The sequence below is a fragment of the Hyla sarda genome, chromosome 8 (genome assembly GCF_029499605.1).
Source record: "Hyla sarda isolate aHylSar1 chromosome 8, aHylSar1.hap1, whole genome shotgun sequence".
NCBI classification, from domain to species: domain Eukaryota; kingdom Metazoa; phylum Chordata; class Amphibia; order Anura; family Hylidae; genus Hyla; species Hyla sarda.
The window spans coordinates 178,376,309-178,399,701 of record NC_079196.1 but is presented as its reverse complement, the minus strand read 5'-3'; the positions used below and the strand labels follow the sequence as shown (position 1 = coordinate 178,399,701).

The window sequence follows — 23,393 nt, the reverse complement described above, 5'->3', positions numbered from 1 at the left end:
TTTATCTATTGTAGATTCTGAAATAAAACCTAAAACAGTGATATCTGAACCTTGGGGATCCATGTACATTGTTGAGAAGCATGCCATAGGTTCTTGGACCCTTCGTGTGAATGGAACTGGGCATTATGCTATACGTGTAGAAGGCTTTAAAGGTACATTTCAAGTTTTTGCTAAACACAGGCATTTACCTTTAAATGAATATACTGTATATGAATTTTATTGTTCTTTTGCTTTATATCTTTCAGTGAAGAACATATCATGTAAGTCTCCATGACTGAATATTAATATTGATTGTGACTTGACATCTGGTCGCAGAAGCTTGTGTATGAGGACCACCTTTACTGAAAGCCATTCTTTGTACAGGGGGGTTGGCAACAAAGGGAGGTATCTGTATGAAGCCAACAACATATTATGTGGGGAGAATACTGAAAAGATAATGGGGGGGGGGGGGGATTTATCAATTTTGCCTGTTGATAGTTTCTTTTTACCTTTTTTTTTCACTTTGGTTTTCGTGGACATGCACCAAATTTATCATTTGGTGCAAGTTTGTTAGTAATTTTGGTGTAAATGTTGAAATCAGCTGTTCACAGCGCCTTTTACACAGAACTTACCACCACAGAGGACGCGTATTTTACCCTGTAGAGCAGCGATTTCGGAGACCCTCCTGCAGTATATCAGCAAGTGACATGAGTTATTTTCTTTAGTGGGGTTTATAGCCTCCATGTGAAATGGATTTTATTTTCAACTTGGGTCGTTTTTTTGGTAATTTTTTAAAAATTTTTTACTTTAGTGCAGTGGTCTTCAACCTGCAGACCTCCAGATGTTGCAAAACTACAATTCCCAGCATGCCCGGACAGCCGTTGGCTGTCCGGGCATGCTGGGAATTGTAGTTTTTCAACATCTGAAGGTCCGCAGGTTGGAGACCACTGCTTTAGTGCTTACCTTTCCTGACCCTGTGTGGCCATGTCCAATGCTGGCTCAACGGAGGGTGAAGGTTCCTCAGAGGCAACTATGTCGCAGGATAGTATTGAGCAGCCCTTTTCAATGTATTTTGACGCCTTTACATTTTCTGACATTGCTAAGTGTGTTTTCCATGTGCAAAATTTCTTGGCGGGGATTTGCGCCAAAATTGCGCCAAAGATCGATTGGCGCAAATGATGAATTACTGACTAAAGTTAAAATCACACACAGGACCGTGCGATTTTGAGAAAGTTGTAAAAATGACAGTGGAGAAGATGCAAAAAGACACTGCGCCGATATATTGCGCCAAAGTTACGTGAAAAACCCCCCACATAAATCCTTTGATAAATACCCCCCAATGTGCTTTTGTGTTTTATGTTCATGCTGTATACCTTTTAAACTTATGGCAGATCACTAAGATGTGACGTTACTTTATGATTACTGGGGGTCTGAACCTCATTAATAGGGAGCAATGAGGGTCAAAAAAATAGTGGCCACTTGGTGTACAATGAAGGGTAGTAGTCCCTATGGTGTGTGTCATGTAGCTGATTGATGTTTGCCATTTTTTCAAAGAAAGCTGTTTCCTCATATAAAGCCCGGGAATGAGTCCCCTGTAGCCATGATCCCAGTAAACAACTTGTAGCTTCCAGTAAACAACTTGTGCTGGATTCCTTATGCAATTTCAGCAAATACCCAGTCTCTTGAAATTAATCTTTGTTATAGTACAGATTAAAAATCAGGAGAATCATGATTTGGTCACTGCCCCTTTAAATAACATTTATTTTGTTGATACTTTACAGAAATAAGAAATCTTTAGTATTTAGCATGTGTATGAGGAACTATACGCTCAACAGATATGTTTAGGTATGAAAAGTTCTTTAGCTCTCAAGTTCCAAGTCCAAATTATATTACGAAGATTCAAACTACCGCATGAGGATCCTCATGCTTAGCAAACTGTGGTGTAATGAAATATAAAGGACTCCACTTTACTAACTCTACTGGTTGCAATCTGTGATACCACACTCGTAAAAGCATATCCATGAAAGTCCTCCCTTATTTGGCAGACAGGCTAGTACTGATCTGACCAGAGGGAAATGCAGAGTGGTCCTTTAACAACTTATCCGTTCTGGACAACACTACTCATTGAGGCTTTGAGATAAAACAACAGATTAACCCTTGAGGAGTTGACTGGAACTAGACTTTATCATAGTAATTTTTGGGTACATGTGGTACTTGACTCCTATCTCCTCGGCAAGCAGCTGTGCTTAGCGACATGTGGATGGAGTGGAGACATGCAGATGGAGTAGAGACTGCCGCCTACATTTATTGGGCAGGAGTCGACATGTGACCAAATTAAGCTATACATAAACCATTCAGCTATACATAAAATGCATTGCAGTGTTAAAACATAAAAGCTTTTTTTTTTCTTTTTTTTATCAACTGGTGCCAGAAAGTTAAACAGATTTGTAAATGACTTCTATTAAAAAATCTTAAACCTTCCAGTACATTTTAGGGGCTATATACTACAGAGGAAATGCTTTTCTTTTTGGATTTCTCTTCTGTCACGACCACAATGCTCTCTACTGACTTCTGCTGTCCATTTTAGGAACTGTCCAGAGCAGCATATGTTTGCTATGGGCATTTTCTCCTGTTCTGGACAGTTCCTAAAATGGACAGCAGAGGTCAGCAGAGAGCACTGTGATTGTGAAAAAAGAGAAATCCGAAAAGAAAAGCATTTCCTCTGTAGTATACAGCCCCTAAAAAGTACTGGAAGGATTAAGATTTTTTTTATAGAAGTCATTTACAAATCTGTTTAACTCTCTGGCACCAGTTGATTTAAAAAAAAAAAAAAAAAGTTTTCCACCACAGTACCCCTTTAAATGGCAGCATCACCCGCACTTACCTGAATATACAGAATACAGATTAATAGTGCGGGTGATCCTGATTCAAACATAGTTCACCGCATAAAGATCTGTGCAACCATTGTCGTAATCCTCAAAAATAAAAATGTTCACTTCAGCCTTTCTGAACAATGGAGGGGTCTTTATGCTGTACTAACATTGCTTCTCTTGCTGCTGTGGTCAATAACACCGCCCATTCTGCCATTAACTCTATCCCCTCATCAGTATGTATCCCTCTTCTTCAGCATGTCTGTGAAGAAGGCAGATGAAGGGGTGGAGTTATCAGATGAAGGGGTGGAATTATCAGATGAAGGGGTGGAGTTATCAGATGAAGGGGTGGGGTTACTTGCAGGAGCGGGTTAAGCAGGTCAGTACAGTATAAAATACACCTGCGTTGCTTAAAAATGTTATTTTCCATATTTTCTTCAGGTTAGTGTGGTTGATACCACTGTAAGATTCCCTTTAACCCTCTGCATGCTGTAACTCTCAGTGTATGTATTTGACTTGTGGGCTAAGACAGAAAATACATTTAGCACAACTATACAATACTTGAGAGAGATTATGCACCCAGCAAACGCTGCTGGGTAGCAGCTCGGACAGCTTTTGCTGGGCAACTACAAAAAACTTTGACCCCCTAACCATCATAAGGCGATAATGTATCCTTGCGATATGCCATCATATTATCAGATGGGAATACCACTTTAAGTCTGAGAGCCCTCATCAAACAATTGGAAACTAAGTCCCATCAGGAAAGAAAACACAGGCTTGCTATGGCAGTATACTAGTGGCATGAAGAGAATCGTGGATCAGATAAGAAAAAAATTAGTCTTTATTCTATCATACAGGTTTATGCATTTGAGGAAGTGAAGCGAAAGGCTTCACTAAATGCGTTGTCTGCAACTGTATGAGAGAATAAACACATTTTTTTCTAATTTGATCCATTATGATTCTCTTCATACCACCGGTATAGCCCCATAGCAAGCATTTGTTTTATTTCCTGATGGGACTAAGTTTCTCTTTGGTTTCCGAAACCCTCTGCTGATTGGCCGGGACACAAGGCAGCTGCCGGGTACACTATACAGTGACATATACTATGTTAGGTGTTGGACTCTCAGTTCAATACCAGCAGGTGAGCAGAGTGATTTCTTTACATTGTTTTTATCAATTATTTAGGAAGTTACTGCCCCTTTGTTTTTTTTTTTCTTTTTGCTCCTCTATACATCGTGCTCATCCAATCTGCTGTTTTATAGACTTATGAAAACGACATGCATGATGGGATGTTGTAATATCTATTATATGATTTTTTTTGTCCAGATACAAGACACTGCTCGCAATGTCACTTCAATGCTATATGTGAAGACTATTTTGGCATCAAGGAATGTTCGTGTAATGAAGGTTTTGTAGGTGACGGTTTTGCATGTTCCGACATTGATGAATGCGCCTATCCTTGGTCTAATAACTGTCCTGATATCTGTGTAAACGTGCTTGGTTCATACGTATGTGAGTGTCCAAATGGATTCACCAAAAATACAGCGAATGAATGTGTCGATATTGATGAATGTTCAGATCCTACACTCTATCACTGTCAATCTCTGGCTAACTGCTCCAAGAACGAGGGGGATTCTTCTTGTACATGCAAGTCAGATTACAAAGAAGATGGGTTCCAGTGTAAAGAAGAAGAATGTGCAAGAAGTCTATGTGGTCAAGGTCTAGAATGTCTCAATGAAAAAGGATCCTACAAATGTTTGGATCCCTGTTCAAGCTATACCACTCTCAATGAGCCCTGGAGAAGCATCCTCACATCACAAGGGGACAACTGTGATAGCCAAAGAACTGGATGGTACAGATTCACAGGGAGTGGAGGAATTCGACTTGCAGAAAGCTGTGTGCCTGAAAACAAATGTGGCACTGAGGCCTCAATGTGGATGAATGGCTCACATCCTTTTCCAAATGAAGGAATTGTATCCTTCACCGCTTGTGCTCAGTGGGATGGTAACTGCTGCTACTGGTCAACCATTGTAGAAGTCAAAGCCTGTCCAGATGGATATCATGTATACAAATTACATGGAACACCCAGATGTCCAGCAGCTTATTGTACAGGTAATACACGAGCATATCACCTTGATGTCATCATATACATATTTAGGAATTTTAAAGGTGTACTCCACTGGCTAGTAGGGAACTAAATGTTCTGAATGCTGTTTTTGCGCTGCAGTGGTCGACCACGACCCCTCATGATGTCACGGTCACGCCCCCTTAATGCAAGTCTATGGGAGGGAGCGGGACAGACACAAGGTGCTTCAGCTAAAAGTAGGCAACAATTGGACGGGAGTATGGCTCCACAAAACCATCTACATATAGTTTGTTTGTAGTCTGTATGCATGAAGACACATAATTCTATATAATGGCTGCAGACATAAATTGGTAGAATGTTTTTAATCAGATGTAACTTTTATTTTAGATATACTAGATATATAGAAAATAGTTCTTAAAAGTGGACATATCTATTTTTATCTATTATCCAAATACAGATGTGTCCACTCATAAGTTTTTTTAAGGATTTCAATTTCTCATGAAACCAATTCAACAGAATAACATAACAAGTTGTCACTTAAAAGCCTTAATTTACATAACAATCACTAGGTATCCATACATAGGCAACTACAGCGAGGGACATCATCAAAACTGCAACAACAAAAGTTTAGTGCCTCTGTAATTTGGCTTGGTCGGCAGCATCTGCAGATGTGTCAGTAGGATCCCGCAAAAGATGATGTGCGGCACAGAGGATGCAATAAAACAGGAGTGCTTTACTGTACCAACACAAGTATATGGAACATCAATTCTGAAGCGATTTGGATCCTGTTGGACCCTTATGCCATGACTAATGATCCAACAGGATCCGAAAAACTTTAGCACTGAATTTTCATATGCTAGTGTTGATACCATAAAGTGCTCCTCTTTTGTTGCATTCTATGTGCCAGACATCATATTTTGTTGGATTAACAAAACCGCCTGGTGCAATTGTTTTTAGACACTTTTGCTCAATATTGGTAATGCACCAAAAGTGTACCACATTTTGGGGTACATTTTTATCATAAAAGTATGTTAATTAATAGATGGCTAAAATGTTAAATTACAGATAATGTCTTCACACAGGGGTAAATTGTACTGAAAATGGGCAGCCACAATATGTTGAATTTATTGAAAAGCATGCACCCCTAAATAGATCCGCTATGGGTAACAGGGGTATTCAGACATAATAAATCCTATCCCCCTATCCAAAGGATAGGGGATAAGATGTCTGATCTCAAGGGTCCTGCCCCCCTCCATTCGTGTCTATGGGAGAGGGCGTGATGGCCGACAAGCCCACTCCCATAGACATGAATGGAGAGGGCATTGTATGATGCCTCTCGGGAGCCGTGCCCAGCACAGAATGCCGAGGGATGCACGGAGATCATGGGGGTCCCAGCTGCGGGACCCTTGCAATCAGACATCTTGTTCCTGTCCTTTGGATAGGAAATAAGATGTCTAAGACTGGAATACCCCTTTAAGGCCAAAATATAGATAAATTAAGATCTGTACATATGCTCAAATATGGCCATACAATGCCAAATAATCTTTTCATACAATGTACGCAAATTACTTCCCAACTAATACCACAATACAATTCCTAAGTAATAGCACTACCATAAAATGCCCCCCGAAAACCTTCCATGTCCACTACTCTCATATGCATGTAGATGTCTTCTAAAGTAATGCACACTTTTCCAAGGTTCTACATATTATAATAATATGGATGTCTAATGCATAAAACTGTCTTTTTTCTCAGTTTTATATTTTTTTAACATTAGATCCAACCTCTGAAAATAACCCATGCTCCTGTGCAAAGGACGAAGAGTGCATAAAAGTGAATGGAATTGTAGGTTGTTACTGCAAAAATGGGCGGGATGTTCAACGTAAGTAAAATATTGATGCTACTGTGTCTGTAGGAACAGGTCAAGAGCAAGATTAAGTCTCTGAATAAACAGGGCATGAAGGGGATGCACATTATATCATAGTGATACATCTTAGTGTGATCATGGTGCATAGCCATTGATCTGTTATATACGAGAGTTGTCTAGCTTTTACACTTTTTTCAAATGCTGCTATTGTTAAGAAAAAATAAGACAACAAAAACACCTTTGGCCATGAATTGAAGGACATATAAATTATTTTGGCTCAGATTGGTCTCACTCTCTAACTGTGCAGTTTACATATTTAAAACGAACTGTAACCTACAAACTCAAATGGGTATGAACTGTAGAGATGATCTGCGGGAAATATCTATTGACCAGGAGAGAGAATAATCTCGCACAGCAGAAAGCAAAAAACAAAACAAAAAAAAAACATTGGGCAAAATGGAATCCAACATTCTAGAAGGGGACGGTCAAAAGGAGTAAACTGTTAAACAGTAAAGTGGAGGCCTGTCTCACCAAAATCCATGGTTCACCTTGCTTGGACTTTATGTGTATGGATGACATTGAGTAGTAAGCAGTCACCGTTGCACAGAATCTTTTTTCAGGATATTACTGTATAATATATACATAAATATGTATATAATCCTACAAAGAGAATGGTAGACTCCCACAAATTACTAAAATATACATTCTTTATTGATATTACACAAATCAAGACACACAAAGTTAAAATTACATACAATAGCACAGAAACATGATAAAAGAAGCAAGTGCCAACAGGGAATGACAGGATTCACTGGTTGGAGAAATATGTATATATATATATATATATATATATATATATATATATATAAAACTCAATAGCCCTCATTTACTAATGTCAACCCTACTTTTTTTGTCGGGTTGTGCGACCAAATTTGTGTCGCATAGCCCATGCGACACAAATTTGGTCGCACAACCCGACAAAAGATATCATCACTCTTTTTTAAACCCGTCAAAATAGGCGTGGTTATCACAAAAAGGGTGTGTTCCCGACAAAAAAGAGAAAACACTCGGAGTATGATAAAAAACTCACAGGAAAACCTGTGAATTTTTCTTCACTAAAACCCGACAGCTCTGAGCTGTCTGGAAATTACTGAAAACCGAGTGAATCCTACCTCCATCATGGAACAGGGTCTAAAGGGTTGATCGCATCGGGTCTCACTTCTGAGACCCGATCCGATCAAAAGTTATTAAGCAAGGGAGCGGGCGGCATGGTCCGCTCCCCAGTGATTTACGATGTATTTTACTTTCATTTTCAAATTCCCCGCTGGGATCCCTGAATGGCCAGTACTGAGGAGCCAATCAGGGATCCCTGCAAGATGTGGTGGGGAAAGATATATAGAATCGCTGGGGGTTTTGTATATGTCCCCACAGCTTCTATATATCTTACCCCCTGCTGCGCTATATGTCTTGTCCCTCGCTATATCATATGCCCCCCGCATGCATGTGTACACATATACCATATTTATCGGCGTATAACACGCACTGGTGTATGACACGCACCCCTATTTTAATAGAGAAATTTAAGTTAAAAAAAAAATAGATATAAGATAAATCACAGACTAAATGCCATATCATCCTTCTAACTTTGATTTTGCCTGAACTTCAGTTTGGTCCCCCCTTCCAGTGCCACATCATTCCTCCCCTTTTATCAGCCCCTGTGCCACATTTACACCAATCCCCCCCTTACCCTCTCATCATTCCCCCACTGTCTCATCATTCCCCACTGTCTCATCATGCCCCCCTGCTCATCATGGCCCCCTGCTCATCATGCCCCCCTGCTCATCATGCCCCCCTGCTCATCATGGCCCCCTGCTCATCATGGCCCCCTGCTCATCATGGCCCCCTGCTCATCATGGCCCCCTGCTCATCATGCCCCCCTGCTCATCATGCCCCCCTGCTCATCATGCCCCCCTGCTCATCATGGCCCCCTGCTCATCATGCCCCCCTGCTCGTCATGCCCACATGCTCGTCATACCCCCCTGCTCATCATGGCCCCCTGCTCGTCATGCCCCCCTGCTCGTCATACCCCCCTGCTCCTCATGGCCCCCTGCTCATCATGCCCCCCTGCTCATCATGGCCCTGCTCATCATGCCCCCCTGCTCATCATGCCCCGCTCTCATCATGGCGCCCTGCTCATCATGGCCCCCTGCTCATCATGCCCCACTCTCATCATGCCCCCCTGCTCCTCATGCCCTTTCCCCCCCTGTTTTTGATATATATATATATATATATATATATATTCTAATGGCTGCGGTTGCTGCCACCACACTGACCAGTGGCGGCTGCAGCGAATGATGAGTGACGTCCCAGACGCTGTGCAGCCGGCAGAGGACGTCACTCATCCTGCTTCTCTGACTGCAGCTGGCAAGACCCGACACCGGACCTGGCCTGCCGAGCGCGGCTAGGTAAGGAAGATAAAAAAAAACAATACAATAAAAAGCAGGGGGGGAAGGGGAGGAAAAAAAACAAAACAAAGCGGGAGCCGCGCGTTGGTCACTGATTTAAAGTGGCCGCGGCCAGGCTGCTAATCCTTAACAAGCAGATGCTGCTGCGGCCACTTTAAATCAGTGACAAAAAGATTTATCGGCGTATAACACGCAGGCAGACTTTTTGCCTTGAATTTAAGTTTTAAAAGTGGATAAATACGGTATATATACCCCCCGCATAGCGCTTTTATATACCCCCCGCAGCGCATGTGTACATATATATATCCCCCCCGCATAGCGCTATTATATACCCCCCGCAGCGCATGTAGATATATATTATATATGCCCCGCACAGTGCATCTATATACATATGCCTGTGAAGCGCTATTAATGACTAATGCAGTGGTCTCCAACTTGCGGACCTCCAGATGTTTCAAAACTACAACTCCCGGCATGCCCGGACAGCCGTTGGCTCTCTGGGTATTCTGGGAGTTCTAGTTTTGCAACATCTTGAGGTCCGCAGGTTGGAGACCAGTGCGCTTCAGAAGCATATGTATATAGAAGCGAAGTGGGGACCAGACGTATAGCGTTATCTGGTCCCCACTTCGCTACAATACATAATCCTCAGCAAACACCACAGCTGCCCCATCGCCTCCCTCATCCCCGGTGTTATAATTACCTGTTGCCGGGGCACGGGGTCCGCAATCATTCTGGCTTCGGCACTGTTGCTGTGCGCTGTCACTGTGTGCACTGAAAGTGACGTCACGACGTGCGTTGAGGACGTCATTCGTCAGTGCGCACAGCAACAGCGCCGAAGCCAAAATGATCGCGGACCCCGAGCCCCGACAACAGGTAATTATAACACTATGAGGGAGGCGATGGGGCAGCTGTGGTGTTTACTGAGGATTATGTATTGTAGCGAAGTGGGGACCAGATAACGCTATATGTCTGGTCCCCACTCCGCTTCTATATACATATGCCTCTGAAGCGCAGTGGTCTCCAACCTGCGGACCTCCAGATGTCGCAAAACGACAACTCCCAGAATGCCAGGACAGCCAACGGCTGTCCGTGCATGCTGGGAGTTGTAGTTTTGAAACATCTGGAGGTCCGCAAGTTGGAGACCACTGCATTAGTCATTAATAGCGCTTCAGAGGCATATGTATATAGATGCGCTGTGCGGGGCATATATAATATACCGTATATGCCGGCGTATAAGATGACTGTCAGGCCGAGCGCTCTGGGTCCCGCTGCTTCCCCGGAGCACTCGCGGCGTACCTCTGTATGCAGCGCTCCGGTCAGCACCGCTGACCGCGAACGCTGCTTCCATGTCACCGGAGGGGACGCCATCCGAGGCATGGGATGTGCCCGCTCTCGGATCACGCCCCGTGTCTCTCACCTGCCCCGTCCTCCTGCTCAGTCCCAGCACGCGCGCGACCTAGAGAGCGGGGCCGCGCGCGCCGGGACTGAGCAGGAGGACGGGGCAGGTGAGATACACGGGGCGCGATCCGAGAGCGGGCACGTCCCATGCCTCGGATGGCGTCCCCTCCGGTGACATGGAAGCAGCGTTCGCGGTCAGCGGTGCTGACCGAAGCGCTGCATACCGAGGCACGCCGCAAGCGCTCTTGGGAAGCAGCGGGACCCGGAGCGCTCGGCCTGACAGTCGTCTTATACGCCGGCATATACGGTATATTATATATGCCCCGCACAGCGCATCTATATACATATGCCTCTGAAGCGCTACTAATGACTAATGCAGGGGTCTCCAACTTGCGGACCTCCAGATGTTTCAAATCTACAACTCCCAGCATGCACGGACAGCCGTTGGCTGTCCGGGCATTCTGGGAATTGTAGTTTTGCGACATCTGGAGGTCCGCAGGTTGGAGACCACTGCGCTTCAGAGGCATATGTATACAGAAGCGAAGTGGGGACCAGACATATAGCGTTATCTGGTCCCCACTTCGCTACAATACATAATCCTCAGTAAACACCACAGCTGCCCCATCGCCTCCCTCATCCCCGGTGTTATAATTACCTGTTACGCTGTCACTGTGCGCACTGATGAGTGACGTCCCCAACGCACGTCGTGATGTCACCATCAGTGCACACAGTGACAGCGCACAGCAACAGCGCCGAAGCCAGAATGACTGCGGACCCCGGGCCCCGGCAACAGGTAATTATAACACCGGGGATGAGGGAGGCGATGGGGCAGCTGTTGTGATTGCTGAGGATTATGTATTGTAGCAAAGTGGGGACCAGATAACGCTATATGTCTGGTCCCCACTTCGCTTCTATATACATATGCTTCTGAAGCGCAGTGGTCTCCAACCAGCGCCGGGTCTCTCAGATTTAAAGGGCCAGTGCACCATTAATTGGTGCCTGGCCCAATTAGTTCCAAGCACTCCCTACACTATATAAACCCACTTTCCCTTCCTGTCCTTGCCGGATCTTGTTGCCTTGTGCCCTGAGAAAGCGTTTCTGTGTGTTCCTTTGCCTGTGTATCCAGACCCTTGCCGTTGCCCCTGACTACGAACCATTGCTGCCTGCTCAGACCTTCTGCTACGTCCGACCTTGCTCTTGCCTTGTCCCTGTGTACCGCACCTGTCTCAGCTGTCAGTTAGGTTGAGTCGCTATCGAGTGGAACGACCTGGGGGTTACCTGCCGCTGCAAGTCCATCCCGCTTTGCAGCGGGCTCTGGTGAAAACCAGTAATCCCTTAGATTCCGTTCCCCTGGTACGGCCCACGCCATCGTCTCACTGACACAGAGGATCCACTACTAGTGTTGCTTGCGAATATTCGCAATACGAATTTTATTCGCGAATATCGCATATTCGTGACTTCGCGAATATAGCACTATATATTCGTAATTACGAATATTGTTTTTTTTTTTTTTTTCACAGTACACATAACAGTGATCATCCCTCTCTGCTTCCAGCTTGTGTAGTGTAAAGAAGACTCTAATACTACTGTGTGAGACTGGTGTGCGAATTTTCGCATATGCGAAAATATGCATATGCTAAATTTCGCATATGCGAATTTTTGATTGTACGGGTTTTTGTATATGCAAATTTTCGCATATGTTAATTTTCGCACACGCGAATATTTGCATATGCGAAAATAAACGTGAATATTCGCGAATATATGACGAATATTCGTCCATATATTTGCGAATATTCGCGAATTCGAATATGGCCTATGCCGCTCAACACTATCCACTACCCGTGTCCTCCCCGCATACCAGTCCGGATCCTGACAACGACCCCCAACTTTTACAGTTAAAATATAGAGTTTGGGATATACTCGCCGTATAAGAACTACCCCTTCTTCCGCGATGTACAGTACCTTGTAGTTCCCCCCAAATCGGGTAGGCAGTATAGTTCCCCCCACATTAGGTAGGCAGCATGTTCCCCCACATTAGGTTGCAGTTCCCCCATATTAGTAGGCAGCTCCCCCACATTAGGTCAGCAGTTTCCCCACAATAGTAGGCAGCTCCCCCACATTAGGTCAGCAGCTCCCCCACATTAGGTCAGCAGTTCCCCCCACATTAGTTCAGCAGTTCCCCCACAATAGTAGGCAGCTCCCCCCACATTAGGTCAGCAGTTCCCTCACATTAGGTCCACAGTTCCCGCACAATATTAGGCAGCTTCCCCCACATTAGGTCGGGAGTTACCCCACATTAGTAGACAGCCCCCCCCTCACAGACATACAGCCGCGATGTACAGTACCTTGTAGTTCCCCCCAAATCGGGTAGGCAGTATAGTTCCCCCCACATTAGGTAGGCAACATGTTCCCCCACATTAGGTCTCAGTTCCCCCATATTAGTAGGCAGCTCCCCCACATTAGGTCAGCAGTTTTCCCACAATAGTAGGCAGCTCCCCCACATTAGGTCAGCAGCTCCCCCACATTAGGTCAGCAGTTCCCCCCACATTAGTTCAGCAGTTCCCCCACAATAGTAGGCAGCTCCCCCCACATTAGGTCAGCAGTTCCCTCACATTAGGTCCACAGTTCCCGCACAATATTAGGCAGCTTCCCCCACATTAGGTCGGGAGTTACCCCACATTAGTAGACAGCCCCCCCCTCACAGACATACAGCCTCCAGCCATATACAATGTATGGCTGGAGGCTGTATGTTTGTACTGCCCCCACAGTGTTCTGATTACTGCTCCTCCGGCCCGGGGTCATAGCAGCAGTCCAAGGCCTGTAGGAGCGATGACCGGGTCACTGAAGAAGATGACGCGCCGCCGGTCACTCACCAGGTCCCGGCCGGCGCGTGTCCTCCTGCGATGGTCCTGCGGTCCTCCTGGTCCTCCTGCGTCTCTATGGTCGCAGGTGGACGTCACTGATGTCTCGTGCGTACAACCATAGAGGCGGAGAAGCAGAGGAGGACCACAGGAGGACGCGCGCCGGTCGGGGAATGGTGAGTGACCAACAGACATCCCTATGTCCCGAAAAGATCTTTCGGGACACAGGGATGTCCGGCATAGGAAAAGTTATGATTATCTGCTCCCGTGATACTAAAAACCAGGGTGTCTCCAGCTGTTGTGTAACTACAACTACCAGCATGCCCAGACCGGCAAAGGCAGTCGAGGCATGCTGGGAGTTGTTGCTTCACAACAGCTGGAGACACCCTGGTTTTTAGTATCAGTAATTAGTTTTTATCTGCTCTGGCCGCCCCCCGCACACGGGAGCCGGCCCGGGCAGATATTCATAGGTTTTCCTATCCCGGACCCCAATACCCGGCATATAAGACGACCCCCGACTTTTCCGAAAAAAAGTCGGGGTTAAAAAGTCGTCTTTTACGCCGGAATATACGGTATATCTACATGCGCTGCGGGGGGTATATAATAGCGCTATGTGGGGGATATATATATATATTTTATATATATATATATATGTACATATGCGCTGCGGAGGGTATATAAAAGCGCTATGCGGGGGTATATATATATGTACACATGCGCTGCGGGGGGTATATAATAGCGCTATGCGGGGGGGATATATATATGTACATATGCGCTGCGGGGGGTATATAATAGCGCTATGCGGGGGGATATATATATATGTACATATGCGCTGCGGGCGTATATAATAGCGTTATGCGGGGGGGTGGGATATATACATGTATATGTACACATGCGCTGCGGGGGCATATGATAGAGCTGTGCGGGGTGTATATATATATATATATATATATATATATATATATACACATGCGCTGCTGGGGGCATGTGATTGCGCTGTGCGGGGGACATATATACAAATTACCCTGCAACACAATTTCCAACCCGTGCGACACAATTTTTTTTCCCCGTGCGACACATTAGTAAATCAGGGAGAAAAATACACTGAGTAAATCAAGAAACACAAAGAGATAAAATTGCTGATAATAGACCAGAATAAATGTATATATGTTTCATTCTAAGAATCTACCAAGAGCCTGATCAAATGAAATAAAACAGAACTAAAGACCATCTGGTGAAACTCCAAGACTTGTATGGACCATAGATCGGGAGAACTCAAATAAACCCCAATACCGATTACAGTGGGCAGCAAAGTAGTGGTCTCCAGCGCTGCAGAATACACCCCCGTACCTCTTAAGCACCAAATCTACATATTTATCATTACTTAGGGTTGCTATGTGTATATTTATTAATGTTAGTTCTATTTTAATATTGTCTACTACATTTTATACTGCTAATTGACACACCTGCCTGACCTATGACCCGGCGGTACTTCAGTTGTTCACATTTAAAGTTGGCGCACTTTCCTTGCTGTAACATACCCTGCCTGATGAAGAATCCGGTCCGGATTCGAAACTTTTAAGTTGCATCCTTTTTTACTTTTTATTATTTTATTCTATCAATAAAAATTGCCTTTTATACCAAGTTGGCAATTTTTTATGCTCTATTCTTACAAAGGAAGGCGCCATCCGGATTGTCCTAATTTTTTGTTTTATCTATTCCAAAGAGATAAACCGGACACTCTTAATAAATGAGGGCCAATGTGTGGGCCAATGAGGGCCAATGTGTGTTTGTGTGTGTGTGTGTGTTAGTGTTGAGCGGCATAGGCCATATTCGAATTCGTGAATATTCGCGAATATATGGACGAATATTCGTCCTATATTCGCGAATATTCGCATATTCGTTATATTCTCGTTTTATTTTCGCATATGCGAAACTACGCGTATGCGAAAATTAACATGTGAAAATTAGCATATACAAAATTAGCATACGCGAAATTCGTATATGCGAAAATTAGCATATGCTAATTTTCGCACATGCGAATATTCGCACGTCAGCCTCACACAGTAGTATTACAGCTTTCTTTACACCACACAACCTGGAAGCAGAGAGGGGTGATCACTGTGATGTGTACTGTGGAAAAAAAAAAAAAAAAAAAAACGAATATTCGTAATTACGAATATATAGCGCTATATTCGCGAAATTTGCGAATTCGCGAATATGCGATATTCGCGAATAATATTCGAATTGCGAATATTCGCGAGCAACACTAGTGTGTGTATATGTATGTATGTGTGTGTTTATGTATGTGTGTATGTTTCAGCATCACGTCCAAACGGCTAAAGATATTAGCATGAAACTTGGCACACATGTTACTTATATAGGGGATTTAACCCTTACTCAACCCCATTTGCCAGGGGTGGGGTTTTTGTTTAAAGTCCCATACAAGTTTATGGGAAATATAGGTTACTGCGTAACTTCCAAACGGCTGGAGATATTTCGATAATACTTGGTCACATGTTACTTACATGCTCACTTAAAATATAGGATAGTTAATTTAACCCTTAACTCCCCCCATTTGTGAGGGTCGGTTTTTTTTTTTTAAAAGTCCCATGCAAATCAGTTGGAAATGTATGTTCCCACATAACTTCCGTATGGCTGGAGATATTTCAATAATACCTGGTACACATATTACTTATATGTCAAATTAAAATATATGATAGCTAAATTAACCCTTACCTACACCCTTATATAAAAGATGGGTTTTTGTTTCAAGTTCCATGAAAGTATATGGGACTTCCAGTACCTTACTCCACAAGATCCGCTCTGCATCTCCTGGTGAATGTGTCAATCCGGCTTGGAAGCCACACCCCATCTCACAAAGACATGCCCACATTTTAAGCCACACCCCTTTATCGTCACTTTTGTGCATCGGTCTGGCTTGCAAATAACGCCCAGTCCCAGAAGCACGCGTCCCCTTCTATTTTCAGCCTCAATATCTTCATTACAAATCAGTCTAACCTGGGGACAGGATATGAGGATGGGACATAAGGACGGGATATGAGGTCGGGACATGAGGTCGGGATATGAGGACGAGATATAAGGTCGAGATAGGAGGACGGGAAATGAGGTCGGAATGTGAGGACGGAATATGAGAACAGGATAAGAGGTTGGGATAGGAGGTCGAGATATGAGGTCGGGATATGAGGACAGGATATGAGGTCGAGATAGTAGGACGGGATAGGAGGTCAGGATATGAGGACGGGATAGGAGGTCGGGATAGGAGGTTGGGATATGAGGACGGGATATGAGGACAGGACATGAGGTCGAGATATGTGAACAGGATAGGAGGTCAGGATATGAGGTCGAGATATGATGACGGGATATGAAGTCGGTATATGAGGATGGGATATGAGGTCGAGAAAGGAGATCGGGATAGGAGGTCAGGATATGGGGTCGAGATATGATGACTGGATATGAGGACGGGATATGAGAACGGGATATGAGGTTGAGATACGAGGACGCGATATGGGGTTGGGATATGACATCAATATATGAGGATGGGAGATGAAGTCAAAAGCTTCCTCCTTTATTGATTTTCCTCCCCAACAAGGATTAGGAAGGAAAAACCGGGCAACACCAGGTACTCAGCTAGTATATATATAAAACTCAATGTATGTGTGTCTACAGTATGTGTATGTGTGTATGTTCCAGCATCACTTCGAAACGGCTGAGGATATTAACATGAAACTTGGTAGACATTAGTGTTGCTCGCGAATGCGAATGGACGTGATGCTGAAACATACACACATACATAAACACACACATACATACATATACACACACTAGTGTTGCTCGCGAATATTCGCAATTCGAATATTATTCGCGAATATCGCATATTCATGAATTTGCGAATATTCGCGAATATAGCGCTATATATTCGTAATTACGAATATTCGTTTTTTTTTTTTTTTTTTTTTTTTTTTTTTTCACAGTACACATCACTGTGATCATCCCTCTCTGCTTCCAGCTTATGTGGTGTAAGAAGGCTCTAATACTACTGTGTGAAACCGGCGTGCGAATTTTCGCATATTCGAAAATGTACATATGCTAATTTTCGCATATGCGAATTTTCGCTTATGCAAATTTTTGTACATGCAAATTTTCGCGTATGTTAATTTTCGCACACGCGGATATTCGTATATGCGAAAATAAAACGAGAATATTACGAATATTCTAATATTCGCGAATATGACGAATATTCGCCCATATATTCGCGAATTCGAATATGGCCTATGCCGCTCAACACTAGTAGACATGTTACTTATATGTCAACTACAAACATAGGATAAGTAGCTTTTTTGGGCGGGCGCAGACCTTTTTCCTTTTTTTATTTTTGCTAAACGTGTGGCAGGCCCTCTTAGCTATAAAAGAGCGGTCTGCCACCGTTAGCTAAAGCCCACCCAACGCTGATCAGTCCTGTAGTACTGATCAGCATTTTTTTGTGGTGAAGGCACTTTTTTGGGTTATAGCGACTTTTTTATTTTATTTGTTGCACCTATAGTCTGTCTGTGCCCCCAGTAGCAGGCATGTGCTGTGTGGACGGACCATACCTGTGTGTGCGGCCTGCCCCACCGCTGTCAGTGATTTATGTGACTGATCAGCTTTTTTTGATTGGGGTTCAGGCGGGTGCTTTTTTTCGGGTTTTAATAGTTTTTTAATTTTATTTTTCGGGTTTTTTGTGTGGGGCCTGTGTACGTGCCACCAGCCACTGTTCTGGGCTGAGTTCCCAGACCCTCCACTGACTTCTGCGCTACCTGCCGCCACCAAGCGCTAATCAATGCGCACACCACTGATTAGGTACACGCTTTTTTTGGGGCCTTTTGCACCCATTGCTAGATAAAGGTTACCACCTTTACATGGATAACTTTTATACTAGTATCCCTCGCTGCCAGATCCACGGTCACTTGTGGGACAGTCCGGAAGAATCAAAGAGGCCTTCCACCCCATCCCCTGCACGCTCCTATTCCCCGGGGTGAGTCACGTGCCTTTTCCCATGAAAACCTGTTGCTGGTCAGGTATAAATACAAGAGGGATGTCGTTATGCTCACCACAATTCATGGGAACGGCAGCACTCCTGTCCCTGTGCGAGGGACCGGTTCTCAAGCCCAATTGTATTCTGGACTACAATCGGTATATTGGGGGAGTTGATCTTTCTGATCAAGTCCTCAAGCCATATGATGCCAATGCGGAAAACACGGACATGGTACCAAAAAGTTGCGGTCTACATGGTACAGGTTGCCATGTACAACTCTTTTGTACAGTCCCAGTACGCTGGCAACACAGGGACATTCCTGCAGATTCAAGAGGTAGTTCTAAAGGCCCTCATCTTTGGTGGCCACCAAGGAGTGGATCAGAGCACCTCTGGAACTGTGGGCCCCCGGATCGTATCTGGCCCACACTTTCCAGGTGAGGTCCCCCCACACTGGACGATCCCAGTAAAAAAGGCAGAGTGTGTCACAGGAGGGGGATTCGTAAGGACACCACCACTCACTGTGACACTTGCCCCAATCATCCGGGCCTCTGCATTAAAAACTACTTCAGGGAGTATCACACTTCCATGGAGCACTACATTTTTAATAATTTTCCCTAATTTAAATTCCCCAGAATTCGACTCAAATGTATCAGTCCAGAGTACATTGTCTTCCAAATTATAAAACCAAAACACCCCCCCAAAACAAATCCCAAAATCTTTTTCCCAATACCCCTGATATCTTTCCCCGCCCCCCCCAAAAAATAGTTCATGGGACACAGTCAACATCATTGGGGGTTTGCAGTTGCCTCAAATGCGCAGCGCTCTCTCCCCACCTGAGCGGGGTGCGCATTTGAGGTAACAGAATAGGGACGGCCACACACATCACATTCCTAGAATGATGACTCAGAGCATAGGGTTTGGGGCGGGCATCATTTTTACTTTCGGCTATACTCTGGGTCATCATTCTAGGAATTGGCATATCAGTATTAAAATTGCAATTTTCATCCATTCCTGGAAAAAATTTTTAGGGAACACCCATGTGTTCCAAATCTCCACTTCATTCCTATACACCTTCCCTGGGGGGTGTACTGTTTGTAATAGGCTCACATGTGGGTGTTCCTTTCTTGTATTTTCCTCTGAATGTATGTAACTATTAGGTCCGTAAGAAACATCAGCCTCAAATGCAAAGAGTTCTCAGTCATGAGCTCTGTCGTATTTCCAGGCGACAATTCGGAGTCACATGTTAGTTGTTCCCAGAAAGATGAAGCAGAGTATAGGTTGAAAATTGCAATTTTCAAAAGCTACCCTTCATCCATTCCTGGAAAATAAATTTAGGAAACACCCATGCGTTCAAAATGTCCTCTTTAGCCGTATACCCATTCCTAAGGGTGGGTACTTTCTGTAATGGTGTCACATGTGGGTGTTTCTTTTTTGTATTTTCCTCTGAATGTATGTAACCGTCAGCTACTGATATGCCATAGGCCTCAAATGCAAACAGACCTCTATGACTTCTGAGCCTTGCTGTGCGCCCGCCCAGCATGTTACCCCATATGTGGATGTGTTTCCATAGTCAGGAGAAAAAGCCCTCCAAAATTTGTAACCCAATTTCTCCAATTACCCCTTGTGAAAATTAAAAAAATTGGGAAACCCCAGCATTTTTGTGTAAAAAAATCTAATTTTTCATTTTACAGCCCACTGTTTAAAAAACCTGTGAGGTGTAAGTACTCACTGTACCCCTTGTTACCTTCCTTGAAAGGTATAGTTTCAAAATTGTGGTCACTTGCCTGGGTTTTTTTATTTTTTTTTAATTTTATGTCAGAACCTCAACCATTGCAGTGCAAAGCACCACTTTAGGCCTCAAATCTCATCGGTGCTGTCTCTCTCCTAAGCCCTGTTTTTGCACCCGCATAGTGCTTTACCGCCATATATGGGGTATATTCTTATTCTGGAGAAATTGGGCTACAAATTTTGTGGAGCTTTTTTTTCTCTTACTACTTGTGAAACTAAACATTTTTTGGTTAATACCAGCAATTTAGTATGAAAAATCAAATTTTTCACTTTTACGGCCCACTGTTCAAAAAACCTGTGAGGTGTAAGTACTCACTGTATCCCTTGTTATATTCCTGGAGGGGTCTATTTTCCAAAATGGTTTCACATGTGGGGGGTTTCTGCTGTTCTTGCTCCATGGGAGGTTTGAAATTGCACATGACCCCCGACTTCAATTTCAGCAAAATTCTCTCCAAAAGACCAATGGTGCTCCTTCTGTTCTGAGACCTGTAGTGCGCCAGCAGAGAACTTAACATCCACATATGGGGCATTTTCTTAATTGGGAGAAATTGGGCTTTAAATATTGGGGTCCATTTTCTCCTATTAGACCATGTGAAAATGAAAAATTTGGAGTAAGACCATAATTTTTGTGTTAAAAATCTAATTTTTCACTTTTACAGCCCACTGTTCAAAAAACCTGTGAGGTGTAAGTACTCTCTGTAACCCTTGTTACGTTCCTGGAGGAGTCTCATTTCCAAAATGGTGTCACATGTGGGGGATTTCTGCTGTTCTGGCTCCATGGGAGGTTTGAAAATGCACATGACCCCCGACTTCAATTTCAGCGAAATTCTCTTTTCAAAAGACCAATGGGGCTCCTTCTGTTCTGAGACCTGTAGTGAAGCAGAACTTATCGCCTATAACATCTTATCGCCTATCCAAAGGACAGGGGACAAGATGTCAGATCGCAGGGGTCCCGCCACTGGGGACCCCCCGGGATCTTGGCTGCAGGACCCACCTGTTGTGGCTTCCGGAAACGCTGGAGGCTTCGGCTACCGACCACGGTGACGTGAGATCGTGAAGTCACGACTCCGCCCTGTGTGACTTCACGCACCTCAATGCAAGTCTATGGGAGGGGGCGTGACAGCCGTCACGCCCCCTCCCATAGACTTGCATTGAGGGGGTGGGGTGTGACATCACACTGGGGTGGAGTCGTGATGTCACGATCTCACGTCACCGTGGTCGGGAGCTGAAGCCTCCAGCGTTTCCCTCTTGAGTCATGTTGTGAGCACACAGAGCACTTTATGTCAACATATGAGGTATTTCCCCACTCAAGAGAAATTGGGCTACAATATATATTTTTTGACCTAATAGCACTTTTAAAAATAAAAATAATGGGGTTACAAGAACATGATAGGGTAAAAAATGCAGATTTAGATTTTTCTCCTCCACTTTGCTGCTATTCTTGTTAAACACCTAAACACCGTCATTTTGAATACTTTGAGGTGTGTAGTTTCTATAATGGGGTAATTTATGGGGTATTTCTCACAGAAAGACCCCTCAAATCCATTTGAAACTTAACTGGTCCCTCTAAAATTCAGATTTTGAAATTCTTGTGAAAATCTTTAAAATTGCTGCTATACTTTGAAGCCCTCTGATGTCTTCAAAAAGTAAAAACATGTCAAACATGTCAACATAAAGTAGACATATTGTATTTGTGAATCAATATAGAATTTTTTTTTTGAATATCCATTTTCCTTACAAGCAGAGAGTTTCAAAGTTAGAAAAATGTTGGGATTTTTCACCAAGAAAGTATGCAAGTAGCAACAAAAATGTACCACTATGTTTAAGTAGAATGTGTCACGAAAAAACAATCTTGGAATCAGAATAATCGGTAAAAGCATCTCAGAGTTATTAATGTATAAATTGACAGTGGTCAGAATTGCAAAAAAGGGCTCAGTACTTAAGGTGAAAAAGGGCTCAGTTCTTAAGGGGTTAATTTAACCCTAGCCTACCCTCATTTGTGAGGGGTTGGATTTTTGTTTAACCCCTTATCGACGCAGGATGTACATTCCGTCCTATACATTACCACGAGCATCGGAGCAATGCTCAGGTCATGCGCGGCAGATCCTGGATGCTGATAGCAGCTGGGGACCCGCCGGTAATGGCCAACATCCGCGATCACGTGGATGTCCCCCATTAACCCCTCAGATGCCGTGATCAATTCAGATAATGACATCTGCAGCGCTGCGGTCACTAAAATAGATGATCAGATCGCCTGCAGTGCTGCTGCTGACATCCGATCATTCAGAACAGCAGACGGAGGTCCTCTCACCTGCCTCCACTGCTTTCCATGGGTCTTCTGCTCTGGTCTAAGATCGAGCAGATTAGAGCATAAGATCTATGCATAGCACTGAACAGTATTAGCAATTGCTATAAATTTTCCCCTATGGGGACGATTAAAGTTTGACCTCTTAAGGACCGAGGACGTACCGGTACGTCCTGAGTCCTTTTCCTTTCTATAACGCGGGTCCACGACATGGCCCCGTGTTATAACGGGTCGGGCCCGACCCGTGGCTAATAGTGCGCGGCAATAATCGCGGTGCCGCGTGCTATTAACCCTTTAGACACGGTGATCAAAGTTGATCACCATGTCTGAAGTGAAAGTAAATCACTGCCGGTTAGCTCAGGGGGCTGTTCGGGATGTTCACGGCGAAATAGCAGCATCTGGAACAGCTGTAAGACACGAGGAGGGTCTCTTACCTCCTGGTGTCCGATCACAGAATGACTGCTCAGTGCCTGAGATCCAGGCATGAGCAGTCAAGCGGCAGAATCATTGATCACTGGTTTCCTATGAGGAACCAGTGATAAATGTAAAAGATCAGTGTGTGCAGTGTTATAGCCCCTATGGAACCTATAACATTGCAAAAAAAAAAAGTAAAAAAAAAAGTGAATAAAGATCATTTAACCCCTCCCCTAATAAAAGTTTGAATCACCCCCTTTTTCCCATAAAAAAAACAAACTGTGTAAATAAAAAAATATAAACATATGTTCTATCGCAGCATGTT

At 44.0% G+C, this 23,393-nt stretch overlaps 1 protein-coding gene across 1 annotated transcript in view; it reads left to right on the top strand.

The window, feature by feature from the left end:
• LOC130285312 (uromodulin-like) overlaps positions 1 to 23,393 on the top strand; it is a 62,722-nt gene that overhangs the window by 6,500 nt on the left and 32,829 nt on the right. The window contains exons 5-8 of the mRNA XM_056536668.1: positions 15 to 152; positions 246 to 260; positions 4,176 to 4,961; positions 6,713 to 6,817. Coding sequence (XP_056392643.1) covers positions 15 to 152; positions 246 to 260; positions 4,176 to 4,961; positions 6,713 to 6,817 — 1,044 coding nt within the window. The remainder of the gene's footprint in view (positions 1 to 14; positions 153 to 245; positions 261 to 4,175; positions 4,962 to 6,712; positions 6,818 to 23,393) is intronic.